Source organism: Natator depressus, chromosome 1, assembly GCF_965152275.1.
Source record: "Natator depressus isolate rNatDep1 chromosome 1, rNatDep2.hap1, whole genome shotgun sequence".
Lineage (NCBI taxonomy): Eukaryota > Metazoa > Chordata > Testudines > Cheloniidae > Natator > Natator depressus.
This window is the reverse complement of record NC_134234.1, coordinates 251,667,754-251,685,401: the sequence shown is the minus strand read 5'-3', so window position 1 is coordinate 251,685,401 and position 17,648 is coordinate 251,667,754. Positions and strand designations below refer to the sequence as shown.

Below are 17,648 nucleotides of genomic sequence, written 5' to 3'. Positions count from 1 at the left end.
GGAGTTTCGTTAATGGCCTATGAAGATGCAGTCCCTGACCAAAGGAATTGTGGCTGCTCTGGGTGTATATCCTCAAAGCTCCCTCTGAGCTCCCCAGTTCACTACAGTAATAATAACAGCATCAGTACTGTATATCAGTGTCCAAGAAGGATCTGATTCAGGGAATCTTCAGACTTCAGCAGGGAGCCTTCTCACTCAGAAAAGACATTTGTCAACATCCCTGGCCAGATCTCTTCACAACAGGTCAGCAAAACTCTATAGCAAACAGCAGTGGATGGCTTTAGAATGAATCTATTTTGATCAAACAGCCAGCACAGCTTAACAAATAGTCTGATATCAGGAGACTGTGTTTGCACTTAGCCCTGGTCTACACTAGGAGTTGAGGTCGAATTTAGCAACGTTAAATCGATTTAACCCTGCACCCGTCCACACGACGAAGCCCTTTTTTTGACTTAAAGGGTTCTTAAAATCAATTTCCTTACTCCACCCCCGACAAGGGGATTAGCACTGAAATCGGCCTTGCTGGGTCGAATTTGGGGTACTGTGGACACAATTAGACGGTATTGGCCTCCGTGAGCTATCCCAGAGTGCTCCATTGTGACCACTCTGGACAGCACTCTCAACTCAGATGCACTGGCCAGGCAGAAAGGAAAAGGCCTGCGAACTTTTGAATTTCAATTTCCTGTTTGGCCAGCGTGGCAAGCTGAAGGTGACCATGCAGAGCTCATCAGCAGAGGTGACCATGATGGAGTCCCAGAATCGCAAAAGAGCTCCAGCATGGACTGAACGGGAGGTACGGGATCTGATCGCTGTATGGGGAGAGGAATCCGTGCTATCAGAACTACATTCCAGTTTTCGAAATGCCAAAACGTGTCAAAATCTCCCAGGGCATCAAGGACAGAGGCCATAACAGGGACCTGAAGCAGTGCCGCGTGAAACTTAAGGAGCTGAAGCAAGCCTACCAGAAAACCAGAGAGGCGAATGGCCGCTCCGGGTCAGAGCCCAAAACATGCCATTTTAGGGGGTGCAGCCACCACTACCCCAGCCGTGTTGTTTGACTCCTTCAATGGAGATGGAGGCAACACGGAAGCAGGTTTTGGGGACAAGGAAGATGATGGTGATGAGGTTGTAGATAGCTCACAGCAAGCAAGCGGAGAAACCAGTTTTCCCGACAGCCAGGAACTGTTTCTCACCCTGGACCTGGAGCCAGTACCCCCTGAACCCATCCAAGGCTGTCTCCCGGACCCGCCAGGTGGAGAAGGGACCTCTGGTGAGTGTACCTTTTAAAATACTATACATGGTTTAAAAGCAAGCATGTTTAATAATTAATTTGCCCTGGCATTTGCGGCTCTCCTGGATGTACTCCCAAAGCCTTTGCAAAAGGTTTCTGGGGAGGGCAGTCTTATTCCATCCACCATGGTAGGACACTTTACCACTCCAGGCCAGTAGCACATACTCGAGAATCATTGTAGAACAAAGCATTGCAGTGTATGTTTGCTGGCGTTCAAACAACATCCGTTCTTTATCTCTGTGTTATCCTCAGGAGAGTGAGATATAATCCATGGTCACCTGGTTGAAATAGGGTGCTTTTCTTAAGGGGACATTCAGAGGTGCCCATTCCTGCTGGGCTGTTTGCCTGTGGCTGAACAGAAATGTTCCCCGCTGTTAGCCACGGGGAGGGGGGATGGGCTAGCCACGTGCTGGGGGGAGGCAAAATGCGACCTTGTAACAAAAGCTATGTGCTATGTATGTAATGTTAACAGCAAGGTTTACCGTGAAAGAGTGTACCCATTCTTCTATAAAATGTGTCTTTTTAAATACCATTGTCCCTTTTTTTTTCTCCACCAGCTGCATGTGTTTCAAGGATCACAGGATCTTCTCCTTCCCAGAGGCTAGCGAAGATTAGAAAGAAAAAAAAAAAGCACTCGTGATGAAATGTTCTCTGAGCTCATGCTGTCCTCCCACACTGACAGAGCACAGACGAATGCGTGGAGGCAGACAATGTCAGAGTGCAGGAAAGCATAAAATGACCGGGAAGAGAGGTGGCGGGCTGAAGAGAGTAAGTGGCGGGCTGAAGAGAGGGCTGAAGCTGAAAGGTGGCAGCAGCGTGATGAGAGGAGGCAGGATTCAATGCTGAGGCTGCTGGAGGATCAAACTAATATGCTCCAGCGTATGGTTGAGCTGCAGAGAAGGCAGCAGGAGCACAGACCGCTACAGCCCCTGTGTAACCAACCACCCTCCTCCCCAAGTTCCATAGCCTCCTCACCCAGATGCCCAAGAACGCGGTAGGGGGGCCTCCAGCCACCCAGCCACTCCACCCCAGAGGATTGCCCTAGCAACAGAAGGCTGGCATTCAATAAGTTTTAAACTTTTAAAGTGCTGTGTGTCCTTGTCCTTCCCTCCTCCACCACCCCTCCTGGGCTACCTTGGTAGTTATCCCCCTATTTGTGTGATGAATTAATAAAGAATGCATGAATGTGAAGCAACAATGACTTTATTGCCTCGGTAAGCAGTGATCGAAGGGAGGACGGGACGGTGGTTAGCTTACAGGGAAGTAGAGTGAACCAAGGGGCGGGGGGTTTCATCAAGGAGAAACAAACAGAACTTTCACACTGTAGCCTGGCCAGTCATGAAACTGGTTTTTAAAGCTTCTCTGATGCGCACCGCGCCCTCCTGTGCTCTTCTAACTGCCCTGGTGTCTGTCTGTGCGTAACCAGCAGCCAGGTGATTTGCCTCAACCTCCCACCCTGCCATAAACGTCTCCCCCTTACTCTCACAGATATTATGGAGTGCACAGCAAGCAGTAATAACAGTGGGAATATTGGTTTTGCTGAGGTCTAACCGAGTAAGTAAACTGCGCCAGCGCGCTTTTAAACATCCAAATGCACATTCTACCACCATTCTTCACTTGCTCAGCCTGTAGTTGAACAGCTCCTGACTACTGTCCAGGCTGCCTGTGTATGGCTTCATGAGCCATGGCATTAAGGGATAGGCTGGGTCCCCAAGGATAACTATAGGCATTTCAACATCCCCAGTGGTTATTTTCTGGGCTGGGAATAAAGTCCCTTCCTGCAGCTTTTGAAACAGACCAGAGTTCCTGAAGATGCAAGCATCATGTACCTTTCCCAGCCATCCCACGTTGATGTTGGTGAAACGTCCCTTGTGATCCACCAGTGCTTGCAGCACTATTGAAAAGTACCCCTTGCGGTTTATGTACTTGCCGGCTTGGTGCTCCGGTGCCAAGATAGGGATATGGGTTCCGTCTATGGCCCCACCACAGTTAGGGAATCCCATTGCAGCAAAGCCATCCACTATGACCTGCACATTTCCCAGGGTCACTACCCTTGATATCAGCAGATCTTTGATTGTGTTGGCTACTTGCATCACAGCAGCCCCCACAGTAGATTTGCCCACTCCAAATTGATTCCTGACTGACCGGTAGCTGTCTGGCATTGCAAGCTTCCACAGGGCTATTGCCACTCGCTTCTCAACTGTGAGGGCTGCTCTCATCTTGGTATTATTGTGCCTCAGGGCAGGGGAAAGCAAGTCACAAAGTTCCATGAAAGTGCCCTTACGCATGCGAAAGTTTCGCAGCCACTGGGAATCGTCCCAGACCTGCAACACTATGCGGTCCCACCAGTCTGTGCTTGTTTCCCGAGCCCAGAATCGGCGTTCCACCACATGAACCTGCCCCATTAGCACCATGATGCCCACATTGCAAGGGTCTGTGCTTTGAGAGAAGTCTGTGTCCATGTCCTCATCACTCTCGTCACCGCACTGACGTCGCCTACTCGCCCGGTTTCGCTTTGCCAGGTTCTGGTGCTGCATATACTGCTGGATAATGCGTGTGGTGTTTAATGTGCTTCTAATTGCCAAAGTGATCTGAGCGGCCTCCATGCTTGCCTTGGTATGGGGTCTGCACAGAAAAATGGCGCGGAACGATTGTCTGCCGTTGCCCTGACGGAGGGAGGGGTGACTGACAACATGGCTTACAGGGTAGGCTTACAGGGAATTAAAATCAACAAAGGGGGTGGCTTTGCGAGAAACTGAATGGCCCCCTCAAGGATAGAACTCAAAACCTCAAGGATAGAACTCAAAACTGGGTTTAGCAGGCCGTTGATTTCACGGAGGGAGGGAAGAGAAAATGAATACAAACAAATCTGGTCTATTTCTTGTTTTGAGCCACTTCATCTATCTTTATACATCTTGCTGGCAGCAGACTGTGCAGTACGACCGCGAGCCATGGGTGCTCGGCAGAAGATGGTGCAGTATGACTGCTGGCCATCATCTTCTGCCGGTAGGACTCAATCGCCATGAGACGAAACTTAAAAGGGAAATGACCTGGCTGAGTCACTCCCATGTTTGCCTAGGCGCCCCTGACCTCATCAAGGTCGGTTAAAAGAGCACCCAGGACTACGTCGATGACGGCTACCGGTCATACTGCACTGTCTGCTGCCAAAAGGCAATAAATTGCTATGTGTAGCAATGCAGTACCACGTCTGCCAGCACCCAGGAGACATACGGTGACAGTTAGCTGAGCGGGCTCCATGCTTGCCGTGGTATGGCGTCTGCACAGGTTACTCAAGAAAAAAGGCGCAAAACGATTGTCTGCCCTTGCTTTCACGGAAGGAGGGAGGAAAGGGGGGCCTGACAATATGTACCCAGAACCACCCGCGACAATGTTTTAGCCCCATCAGGCACTGGGATTTCTACGCAGAATTCAAATGGGTGGCGGAGACTGTGGGATAGCTACCCACAGTGCAATGCTCCAGAAGTCGATGGTTGCCTCGGTACTGTGGACACATTCTGACGACTACATGCATGTAGAGCGTTTGTGGGGGGGGGGGGACACAATCGACAGTATAAAAATGCTTTCTACAAAACCGACTTCTATAACTTCGACCTAATTTCGTAGTGTAGACATACCGTTAGTGTTTGCACACATTTACACAACTAATGGAACACTGGGTTTATCCATACTAGGATGCAGAAGAGAATAAATGGTTCCTATTAATTTTTTCTAGCTTCCTTTGCCTCTTTTTCACATTTTTTTTTTGTTCAACTCATAACATTTTAAAAGCTACAATTACCCACTGGCTAGGTGGAATGTGAAATATTCCTCCTGAGTGTGTTTGGCTGATTAGTGACACATGCCTACACCATCATCCCAGTGTCACAATGCATCCAGGCTGGCTGAACTGGGATCCGAACTTTCTTTCTTTAAAACAATGGATATTTGATTGGGATTTAATAGTGACATATAAAAAAAGTTATAAGGGGAGAGAAAACAAATACAAAATATGTAAAAGAAGGAACTTAATAAAGTACAGGATTGACAAGTAAGATAGGAAAATCAATCTAATTAGACTGTAACTATTTATCTGTTTTCAAGGTAATAATTGTACCTGCAGTAAACAAACTTTATCCTGAGCCATGATACCCTATTGAGATGACTGTGGCTGGATCAGACAATTGACAGAATAAGATTTTTCTGGGGATGATTTTGGTTTTGTGCCTGTTGGGAAAGAAGGCACAGAGCCACTTAATAGGGGGAATTCTGGAAGTTCTCTTAGCTATAAAAGCCCTGAGAATTCCACAGGAAGGTTAATTGAATCCGAGGGCTGGCTCAGGAAGGACAGACATCTGGGGAGATGGTTTCCTATAATGTCTGAAAAGGATCACCATAAGTCACTCGTGTGCTGGGAGGATGGCAAACCTGTCCTTGTGTAGCATTGTTAGAGAATTCTTCTTTGGCTTTTGTTGCTTTAGTTCATTAATTTGGGTTCCTGTTAAAAACCCCATTTATTTTTCTGTTTAACCGAGCTGAATGAATATTCTCTGGTCCTCTGGAAAATTGCCTTCTGGAGTCATGTGCTTCTGTCTTCCACAACTGGGAGATATTCCAGACCCTTTCTGCTAATTCCCAGATTTCTGAGCAAGAGTCCAGGTGGTTGGAAGAAGGGAGAGTCACATGTCCTGAATTTAGCTGTCAAAGGAAGCAGTGCCCTCTTTTTCACCTCTGTGGCAAACATTCGTTGGCTGTAAATGTAGTCATTTCAGCTTGGACACAGAGAGACCCTGTACCACCAAGTGTAGTTTGTGTCAGAGCCCACAAGAGTCCCTGCTCCAAATAGGGCATTATATAATGGCTTTTCTATTGCCTGTTTCCTATTGGTATTTTCCTATTGCCAAAGGGTCCAGGAGAATACTGTATGTTGTAATTTAGTGCATTGTCTGCCCAATGTAGTCGCTCCCAGGCGCATCTCATCAGAGTGGGATTAACTCATCTCACTCAATTTGTCCAGGCTCTACTGTTATCTGTGTAAAAATATTGAACACCAACCAACTGGCCTCTAGTTTCCCTGAGGAGCTGTGACCATTTCTCAAAACGGAGTTCTACTGCTCTATAATCAGATCATTCACCTCTCTAAGCACCTTCATCACAACCTCACCCGTTTTCCAGAGCTGCCGAGAGCAGCTGAGAAATTTGCTGAGCACAGCTCAAATTTAAAGTTGAACTACAAAGCACAAAGCCAGCCTGTCCCTCCTTTATGATGGATAAAGATGGCAATGTGCATTTTTATTTTTAATTCTGCCTGATTCTTGTGTCCTCCCTGCACTCTCTTTCTCTGGAGGACATAAAAAATGATGTCACAAAATTGCATTTCTCCTACACCCAGCAGAGGACAAAGAGGATAATCAGCATTCAGCAAGGCAATGGAAGTTAGGAGCTAGCATCCTTGGGACAGTATTTTAAATAATTTATATAGAAACAGTCAAAGGCCAAACCACTTTTGCAATCCACCTTCACCTCAGCTCTTCCGGTACTCAAAAATTCGCTAGATCTGTACCTCACCTAGGTAAGAGAGAATTTCTAAGCCAGAATGTGACCACATTTTTGGTTTCTGTTTGGAACTTACAAACTCTAATATACATGAAAAACACACCCATTGCAGGTTGGCAACACACTGGTCCTTATTCTTTTGCTTACATACTCAGGATGGCTGCTGCCATCCCATGATTTTAGGTAGACATTTAGAATAGCTCATTTGTTCTTTACAAAGAGACACCAACCACCAATGCATATGTTTCCTTCAGACTGGTTTACAAAGACCTGTGGCTCTTTCCAGCCCCTTTTCACACATATATGGATATAGTTTGTTAGTCTTGAGGGTAGGGACCATCTTTTTGTTCAATGTTTGTACAGCGCCCAGCAAAATGGGGTCCTGATCCTTGACTGAGGCCTCTGGATGCTGCCGCAATACAAATAATAAATAATAATGCATGATGAAAATCACATATCGCCCCGATCCTATATTATAGACCTGCTTAAATTAACACATCCATCTCCACACTATCATCTGGGGGCATTGTAGTTGGCCGGGCTTCGCTGATGTACCAGAGTAGATTTTTGCCAGTGCAAATTTCTAAAGGCTGTGCTTGGTGACATGAAGATAGTAACATTGTCTGGGGTGTGTTGGTTGGTTTGTTTTTTGCAGTATTGGGAGAGGAGATGTAACAATTTTTTTTCTTTACCCTTTTTAGTAGCTCTTGGCAGAGAGCTGATCATCCTCTATACTTAGTGATTCCTTTTTGCAGCATTTCTTTTTTGAAAGTTCCAGTGTATTTCCAGTAAATAAATATAACACTGTGGAAAGCTAGTTTCCCAGGAAATTTGCAGCCCTTCGGGTATAGACCTCAACCCCCTGAGCATCACGCCATCCCATTCCTTCTACACCTCTAGCCAGCCTCCCCCACACACACTCCCATGACCTCCAGCTTGCACTGCCTGCAGTACGTGGTCTCCCCTAGGAACATCATCCTCATGAGGCTTGTGTTTTGTACACTTCCAGCCTGGTGTCCTGTGCCAGGCCTTTGCGTGAAACTAGATAAGGGCACTGTGAACTACTAGGGATCTGGAGACCAGGAGTGGCAAAAAAAAAAACCCCAACCCCAAAATCCCTCTCGCTTCTTTATTTTCTGGTATAAATGCCTATTTCCTGGTCACTCCTGATTTTCTGTTTTCATCAGATGTTTAGTGGTAAGTAATAGGGTAAGAGTAATTTACATGCTTGGAATTAAGTTATGCTACAAAAATATAACGAATGCTTTTTTGGAGCATTTCAGCTGTGTAACTCCCATTAAGTCGTATGGGGAAAGCCCCATGGACCTCTTTAATCATAAGTAGATGTTCTCATTACTGATCCCCCAGGGCTTGTACATCAAGGAGGGAGACATGCCAGTTGGCTAGGTATGTGTAAGGTTTGCCTGGATGAAGCATCCTTCTACCTACTGTCGTCCATGCTTCAACCTTACTCTCTTTATTGTTTAACTGTCGTGCTCTACTATTCATCCACTGAGCTGACCCCTCCTCACAGATATTCCTGTTCCTTTTGTGCTCGCCGCTCTTTGGCTGGATTTCGGCAATTGCAGGTAAAAGTTGAGAACCAGTACAACTTCCAGGACATGGCCAGCGTGGTAGCCATGGCAAAAACCTACGCCACCACTGAAGCATTCATCGACTCCAAGTACGACATCCGAATCCAGAAAATCGGCAGCAATTACAAAGCTTACATGTGAGTGTGTGCTCTCATGGCTGGGCTGGGGATGGGGCAGCAGGGGGGGAGGCTGTAATTGGAAAGAGACATTTTTATGAATGTGGTTTAATTGGTGTCTGCTTTGGTAAGGAAGAGGTGGCTGATTTAAGTTCCTTGAAGAATAGCCCTGGTGTGCTTTCACCTCTTCCCCTCTGCCCACAGATAGCTGCTCCATAACTCACTATCAGCGCCTTATTCCCAGGCTGTAAATCTATCTGTACCTGTCTTCGAGCTCAGCCTTGGACAGGTACCAGGAGATAAGCTTTACTCCCCTATCATTGCAGTAACTTGCTTTCTAAAAGGTCCCATCTCTCCTGACCGTATAGACAAATCCTCCATCTCTCAGCACCCTCTAGTGGGAACAGTCACCACAATCTTACAGCTTCAAGTGAAATATTAAAAACAAAGAGGTGGCCTATGTTACCACATTGCATGCCCCACTTTGGCATGAGTCAGAGCCAACCCATGAAGTTTTACAGTGTGACTGATCCACCGCTACTATCCTTTAGCCCCCTGACCCAGGAAATTACTCATGCTGCTGCAGTGAGGTAACACCATCACAGTAAGAAACTGCCACTGAAATGGCGTGGTGCTAGATTATTAGCATTTTGTCATTTCTTATTACTTATGAATATTTGTATTGCGGTAATGCCTACGAGCCCTAGTCATGGACCAGGACCCTGTTGTACTAGGCACTGTATAAACACAGAACAAAAAGAGAATCTCTGCCCCTGAGAATTTACAATCTAAGTATAAGACAAGAGACAGCAAGTGGGGACAGACAGACTGATGGAGGAGTACACGGACGAAATGAGCAACACTGGTCAGCATGATAGGCAGTGATCTCAGCGCACCAGCTGGCTAGCCAGGGTCAAGTTTTTTGTAGGCATCCTGGCAAAGGAGAGTTTGGAGGAAGGATTTGGAGGTGGATAATGTATTAGTTTTGCAGGTGTTTACGAGGAGCTCCTCCCATGTGTGTGGGGCAGCATGGGAAAAAGCACAAAGGTGCTTGTTTGAACAGTTAGCAAGTGGGCAAAGAAGGCTGGCATCCTGGAACAATCAGAGGTGGGAGCTGACGTCTCGAGTTACAGGGGTTAATATGGGCATACAGCATAAAGGGTCCGTGAGGACTGCTGGGGCTGCTTAGATCAACACAGAGCATTACATGGGAGTATAGTCTCCCCAGTAGCAACTCCAAGTTCCATTCAATTTTTGGCCTCCTTCCCAGCTAAGACCACGTATGTACCTCACAATTGCTAATTTGTTTGTCACAATGACTGTAGGAATAGTGATAAGGGTCAGAAAAGTGGCGACTAGTGAATTCACTATATGCTCCTGGCAAAAATTAAAAAACTCCTATCCCAAGCTCTAGTAGTGTTTGACATCAAGTAAAAATAAAGTCATATAAATAAATAAAATAGTTCATTTCTCCTCACCCCAAACCAACTGAACAAGAAACAGCAAATAATCTGGCTAATCCAGAAGTACCAGCCCTTATCAAGCAGCAGAATTCTAGATAAGTAGATGGGTCTGGCAGCATGCGCTTAAGGGCACCAGATAGAATAAACATTGTCATACACTACTTAGCACCAGCATTATTGTTAGTCTAGGATCTGTGTTCCCAAAACCCCAGGCTGGAGCCCTGGTGCTAACACAGTTACATGAGACAGATAAATGTATGTGCCCACTTACTTTGCAACTAGAACTGCCCAAAATCCCTGACCAGCATCCTAGCACAGAGGCAATTAAGTAAATCAGAGAGATCTGGCCACTCTTTTCATGTCTGGAACTTCATGAGACACGCAATTACTTAGTGGGAAGGCAATGAGAGAAAATTAGTTTTAAATCTGACCCAGTCTATAATATTACAATCACCTAATTTTTCTAGCAGTGATGTCCAGGAAAAGCCTGACTCAAATGGCTCAGAAAAGAAGTTTAAAATGTCCTTTAAAATTCCCTACCTCACTGACCTACCTTATCTAATCAAAGAGCAAAAACAATACCATGTGACAAATGTGAACAGTCACACTAATAGCCCATCCCACACAGGAGCAAATTTGCAAGCAATTGTTTGCTAAATAAAATGGTTTCCCATGAAACATTTGTCGAACAGTTACAAATAGGGAAGAAATCAGTGAAAATCAAAGCCAGTTCATGAAGAGAGAAAAAGGCCAAATTCATTGAATGAATTGTTTGCTACAAAAGTTCCTTTGTCCTATTCATGGAGCCATTACTGGAAACGAGTTTGGGATATCTGTACAGCCATTCTCTGTTACTGACTGTTTCCTATGAAAGGTATCTGGTAATGGAGTTTATCCCAGTGCCAGACTGAAAATAAACTTTCTATGGGATAAACAAGTCCATTGAATGTCATATGAGAGAGGTGAGGCCATCCAGCCACTGACAATCAGGCCCCTTGAAAGTGTTTCAAGTTGAGCACTCAAAAATGAAGGCATCCAAAATCACTGGGCTCTCTGGAACATCTTGGCCTTTAAGTCTGAGAATATCAGTGTCTGCTGTAACATCAGTCAGAGAGAGGACTCTCTTGGTCTGAGTGCAATGGAATCAGTCCTCGTGTTTTCATAACTGCCTCCCACACATGCAAAAACTCAAAAGCTCACTTCCTCCTGACTAAGGACTGTGTACACAGTTCTCTCTGGAATTTCTCTACTCTGCATCCACGATCTGACAGAGGGAGGATACTACAGAGTGACTATCTCATCCCTCCCCACCCCAAATATAAGTATGCTTTCTTCCAACCCGTGACTGAGAGACTGAGTTCAGATTCCCATTGACTTTGGTGGAGTTACTGCAGATTTACACTGATGGTGAACACCTGCTTAGCCTATAACTAAAGCCACGCTGAAAACAACAAATAAATAGCCATGTGGCACATGCCTATAATTCCACTGAATGGATTTGGGTGACCTCATAATGCTGGTGAACCAGATAAGACTCAAATAATAATTGTGCATCAGGGAAAACAACTGAAAGAAGTGGCAAAAATTATATTAGCATCCCAACCAATGGAGTGGGATGTTTGCTATGTTTTTTAAGGCTTGCAACCTGAGGGTTGTGTTGGACTGCCAGCTGCTTCTGAGTACCCCAGGTTGGTAGCAACAGTTGCCAAGAATACCCCTTGCCCTCTGCACTTAACAAGAGGGTTGTACCCTTTTCTTTTAGACCTCACTCCTGATGTTCATGCTTTTGTCCCCTTGCAGTTGAATGGATGCAGTGCACTCTGTGTGGGACCACAGCTTGTAATCCTCCAGAAACTGAGCTACAGTAGAATGGAATGGCCCAGTTATGAAGAGGTGGTTCACACAGTGAGCATATTACACCAGTGCTTCATGATTTGCACTGTCTAGTAGTTCATTTGCAGGTGAAATTTAAGGTGTTGGGCTTGACCTATAAAGCCCTACATGGTCTGGGTCCCTTTTATTCAAGAGGCCACCTCTATTTGTTTGACCGCCATGGCAATTAGGGTCATTGGAGGCATTCAAGCTAAGAACTTCTGGTATAAACAGTAGAGGTCTAGTGGCAGGGCCTTCTCAATGAGGAGCCCTTGGCCCTCAAATTCACTTTCCACCTTGGTTTGCCAAAGCCTTAATTTGGTGCCATGCTGCAAGACTCACCTGCTCTCCCATGCTGGGAAGGGAGTGGATTTCATGAAGGTTGTGATGGAGCTTATGTTAATGGTCAGGACAGCTTTTGAGAAAGTCTCTTTTTAAGATGGTGTGGTTGTATTTTATATTTGACTGAAACTTTTGCTATGTTCTATATGAAGCATCTGGACTAGAACATCAGATTGGCTCAAAGAAACAAACCAGATAAACCAACCACTGCAACAAAGCTGCGCTCTCTGGAGCTCCTCCACATGGAATTTCCTGGTATTACACCATAGTATAGCTGCTTTTTTGATGGGAAGAAAAGGAGTACTTGTGGCACCTTAGAGACTAACCAATTTATTTGAGCATAAGCTTTCGTGAGCTACAGATCACTTCATCGGATGCATCCGATGAAGTGAGCTGTAGCTCAGGAAAGCTTATGCTCAAATAAATTGGTTAGTCTCTAAGGTGCCACAAGTACTCCTTTTCTTTTTGCGAATACAGACTAACACGGCTGTTACTCTGAAACCTATTTTTTGATGGGGTATCTGTTTACATATTCCAAATACTTCTTTTCAACGCTGATATTCCATCGTGTTACTAATCTGAATCTGGGAGTTCTCATCACTGATGAGATTTTGGATGTCATCAATCACACAGGGCAATTTTCTGAACCCACATATTACAAATAAAGAGCCATTCCTACTGGAAAGCTGGGAAACACAATCCCAGAAAGGAGCGTAACTTAGCGAGACAGAAGGAAAGAGAGGCTGAGAGTTGAACACTGTCCTTAGGTAATGGAAAAGGCTCAGAAACCTCAAAGAGGGAGGATTCTGTTCTGTAAAGAAAAGGTCAGGCAGGTGAATGATTTTGATAATAGGACAGGAGGGTTTGTGTGTGTGATAACCAGTAGTACAGCCTGTGATAATATCTTACAACTAACACAGCACTTTCCTCCCCAGATACTAGTCTAAACCATACTCAGGAATCACTTCACCCCCTTCTGAGATGGATCCCAGGAACCATTTAACATTTTGCAGCAGCAGTACATATTAGGTTAGAGCAGAAAATGAAGAAGAAGGCCATGTCTATTTGAAACATTTCTCAGGAAATTTTAGGTGGGCAAAATATAATGACCCAGCTTTGAATTTAGCCAGGACACCAGGTTTAATACCTCTACTCTTGTGAAAAGTGCCTTGTGATCTTTAATGACCAAAAATGATCAGGACTTTTCTGCATTTCACTGAAAAGATTATGTCAGCAGCAATCAGCATCTCCCAACACCATGCTGCTACACTGGATCAGGACTGGTTCAGAAAAAAGAGTCCCACCCACTGAATCACCATGCATGCTTTCTGCAGCATAGGAGTGTTTCATGGGTGTATCAAACACACTGATGGGATAATATCTTACAACTAATACAGCACTTTCCTCGTAGTCGAAACCATACTCAGGAATCTTGTGAGATCTGGCAGAATTACAACACAAGGTGCTATCATTGCAGGCTGTGTCAAGTCTGCCTTCTTCCTAAGTGCAAAGAAATGAACTAGCCCAGCACTTGACAGACAAATACAGAGCTCAGAATTTGCCAGCAGCAGCATCTTCTGTTGAAATTCACAGCCAATTACAATGAAGGAGATTTGGAGCATTTTACAACCTAAAAAACCTTTGGGAGAAGTTGGCGGTTGGGTCCCAGAGCAGGCGGGTCATTGAGATTAAGAAAGAGGGCACAAACAGACAGACTTTCCAGGCCACCACTACAATAGAAGCCAACCTCAGAGAGTAGTTCATATCTGACTTTTATGTATCTTTTCAGTCACATCTTTGCCTGGAGAATTACATATGCTTAGATTCTACAATGCCAAGCGTAAGGTTAATGATCTCAGAGGCGTTTTACAGTCATCTCGGCTTTTCAGGATCTGATGTGTAAAAGGAGAAAAGTGTTCACAAGGCCACTACACATCACCCACCCAGCTGCAGAGAAAAGATGCCTCAAGGTTCTTAGTTCCTTGCTCCTAGTTTGAGTCTTTCATTTACTGGATGATCAGAATTTGTTGGGAGCACTGTGGACTGTAGGGCTGGAAAGGACACCCAGCTGAATCACCCATATTCCCCACACACACTGAGTCAGGTGTGAAAACTACCTCTTTGGAGGAGTTGGTTTGTCATCCTGTGATTGGTTTGTTTTCCCAGGAGGACATCCATCTCTGGAAACTGGAAGGCAAACACAGGTTCTGCCATGCTGGAGCAGATCGCAATGACAGAGAGGTAAGGAAGAGAAGGGGCTTTCAAAAAAAAAAAAAGAGCAAAGCTGATACTGAAGCTACATCACGACTTAAGCACATGCTTAAAACGAAGTGTGCTGTGCTTTGCTGAATAGGGATGAATGTAAACACATGCTTAAATACTTTGTTGAATAGGGGCAAAAGTGAGGGGTTGAAAGTGTTGGCTAAATCCAGGTATCCTGGTGACAAATCGGCTGCAAATTTAACTCCCCTACAAACACATGCATAAGGATATACACGTCTGCCACTGTGCTTAATTCTAACCTGCAGCACCTCTGCTATTCCTGTCCCGGCTGTTCCGGTGCATCTGGGTGCTCACCAGGAGCAGCCTCTGCTATTCCACCTCTGGGCATCTGAAAATTCTGCCTCTCAGGAGAAAGGGTGCTTGATGTGGACGAATATCCATTAGGAAACCTGGTGAGACTACCAGCCCCATTTCATTTGTGTCCAAGCTTGGATTTTGAACCCAGACACCCTCAAGCCTCCCTCCAGAATATACATGGCTCCCAAGAAGCTGCCCTGTGGTACATGACCAGCATCCAGTCGCAGCTGCACATGAGTGGGCCTTGCAGCGCTTAGTGCATTAGCATGGGCATCCTGCTTTAATTCACAGGGTTAATCCTGAGTGTAAACAGTGCATTCTTGCTGCCCTCCTCCTACACACAAACCCAGGGTGGGAAAGGGCCTGCTTACTGGAGTGGATTTATTGTGACTTTACAAGTTTAATAACTTTACAGATGATGAGGGCTGAAATAGTCTCCTATTCCAGAGAAGAGCAACAAAAAATGATTAAAGGTCTAGAAAACATGACCGAGGAGGGAAGATTCAAAAAATTGGGTTTGTTTAGTCTGGAAAAGAGAAGACAGAGGGGGGACATGATAACAATTTTCAAGTACGTAAAAGGTTGTTCTTCTTAACCTCTGAGGATAGGTAAAGAAGCAATGGGCTTAAAATGCAGCAAGGGAGGTTTAGGTTGGACATCAGGAAAAACTTCCTAACTGTCCGGGTGGTTAAGCACTGGAATAAATTGCCTAGGGAGGTTGTGGAATCTCCATCATTGGAGATTTTTAAGAGCAGGTTAGACAAACACCTGTTGTCAGGATGGTCTAGATCAGGGGTGGCCAACCTGAGCCTGAGAAGGAGCCAGAAGGAGCCAATGTACATTGCCAAAGAACCACAGTAATATGTCAGCCTATCCACACACACACACACACACACACCCCCGCTCCCAGCGCCTCCCGATCAGCTGTTTCGTGGTGTGCAGGAGGCTCTGGGGGGAGTGGGAAGAGTGAGGGCACAGCAGGTTGAGGGGAGGGGGCGGGAAGGGGTGGAGTGGAGGCAGGGCCTGTGGCAGAGCCAGGGGTTGAGCAGCGAGCACATTGGAAAGTTGGCACCTGTAGCTCCAGCCCCGGAGTTGGTGCCTATACAAGGAGCCGCATATTAACTCCTCAAGAGCCGCATGTGGCTTCGGAGCCATAGGCTGGCCACCCCTGGTCTAGATAATACTTAGTCCTGCCATGAGGGCAGGGGACTGGACTAGATGACTCTCGAGGTCCCTTCCAGTCCTATGATTCTATGATTAGAATCTCCTTCCTTGGAAGTTTTTAAGGTCAGGCTTGACAAAGCCTTGGCTGGGATGATTTGATTGGGGATTGGTCCTGCTTTGAGCAGGGGGTTGGACTAGATGACCTCCTGAGGTCCCTTCCAACCCTGATATTCTATGATTCTGTGATTCTATGATTACCTCCTCTGAGGGTGTGTGGCTGCGCTTTGTCTCCTCATTGAGGCAGGGAGTGACAAGAAAGGATTTATTAGTTGTATACACCATTTTCTTGTCCCATCCGTATATGGCCTTGTATTCTTGCAGGTTCATCGTTAGATCATGAAGATCAAGCTATTGGTGCTCTAAAGATCATAGGCTCTTTTCTCCTTCTCCATTAGATCTGCATAGGTAGCTTTGAGATCCTCGGTTTTCTCCTGTTTCAATTTCCAGCCAGTGTGAGAGTCCTGCTCGCAGATCTTCTGCTTTGAGATTTTTTTGTATTGAAATGGTCAGGACCACAGCACAGCTGCACAGAAGGAAAACCAGCAAAACTCATTCCCTTTCCCTGTTCCAATGTAGGGACAGCTGAGGGAGCATGGTCGCCATCATAATGCATCTCTTGTCATTCCCTCTCCTCTTCCAGTGCAGAGACAGCTGAGGGGGCACCCCATCGTACGTCGCCTCCTGTTCCTGCCAGCTCACTTTCCTGTGGTAGGACAGCTGGAAGCCGGGGCTTCCATTATATAACACCTCCTGCTCTGACTCTGACGCAGCAGCATATATTCAACAGGAGGGAAACGCTTGGAAAGCAGTAATATTAAATGGATATACGGGTGATTGGGAACAGCTTGCAGGATGGTGATGTAGAGGAAACCAATGAAAAAGCAGTTTGGGGCCGTATAGTCAGAGACATCATGTCACAGAACAGAGAGGTAATAGCCACTCACTACAGAGCTCCACTCTGGCTCTCCACACCTAGAACATGCTGGCATCTCAGCGTCAGAAAGTTTTCCACAAGGGGGAATTCAGGGAAGAGCAATAAAAATTTCGGGGACTTTCTTCTGAGGAAAGATAAAATGAACTAAACATTTACAGCTTGACTAAGTGACACGTAAGTGGGGAGATTTGAGGTGTGTAAATACCAGTGAGAGATAGAAATGATTTCATGTGGTTCAAGGGGATATAAGTAGAAGTAGGGAGTTGATATGCAATGAAGGAAAATGTGGGCGTTCAGCATGCAAGATCTCCTATTTCTTCCATCACCTGTAGAATAGAGGGAGGGGATGTCTCATCATGATAACTCTGAGTTGCTGTGAAGAGCATTCTATGCAGTTCCAGAGGCAGAGGGTCATCATCATCCTCATCATCATCATGTTCCTATTATGCCTCTGGCATATAGGGCAGCGATGTAGCTCCTCCACTCCTGTCTGTTTCTGGTGAGCCTTTCAATGGTTCCCCAGCTGTGCCCCAGGTTTTTCAGCTTGGCTTCCACAGCCCTCGTTTTTGCTTGCCTTCAGATGTCCATCTTCTTGCTACTCTGGTGACGGAATCAGTTTCCATCCAAAGCACACGGCCGATCCATCTCCAACACCTCCTGGCAATGATGGTGCTCATA

At 45.7% G+C, this 17,648-nt stretch overlaps 1 protein-coding gene across 1 annotated transcript in view; it reads left to right on the top strand.

The window, feature by feature from the left end:
* The window catches only part of SYN3 (synapsin III), a 280,530-nt gene that overhangs the window by 244,301 nt on the left and 18,581 nt on the right, over nt 1–17,648 (top strand). Inside the window, exons 8-9 of the mRNA XM_074941255.1 lie at nt 8,434–8,576; nt 14,399–14,473. Of these exons, the coding sequence (XP_074797356.1) occupies nt 8,434–8,576; nt 14,399–14,473 (218 nt within the window). The remainder of the gene's footprint in view (nt 1–8,433; nt 8,577–14,398; nt 14,474–17,648) is intronic.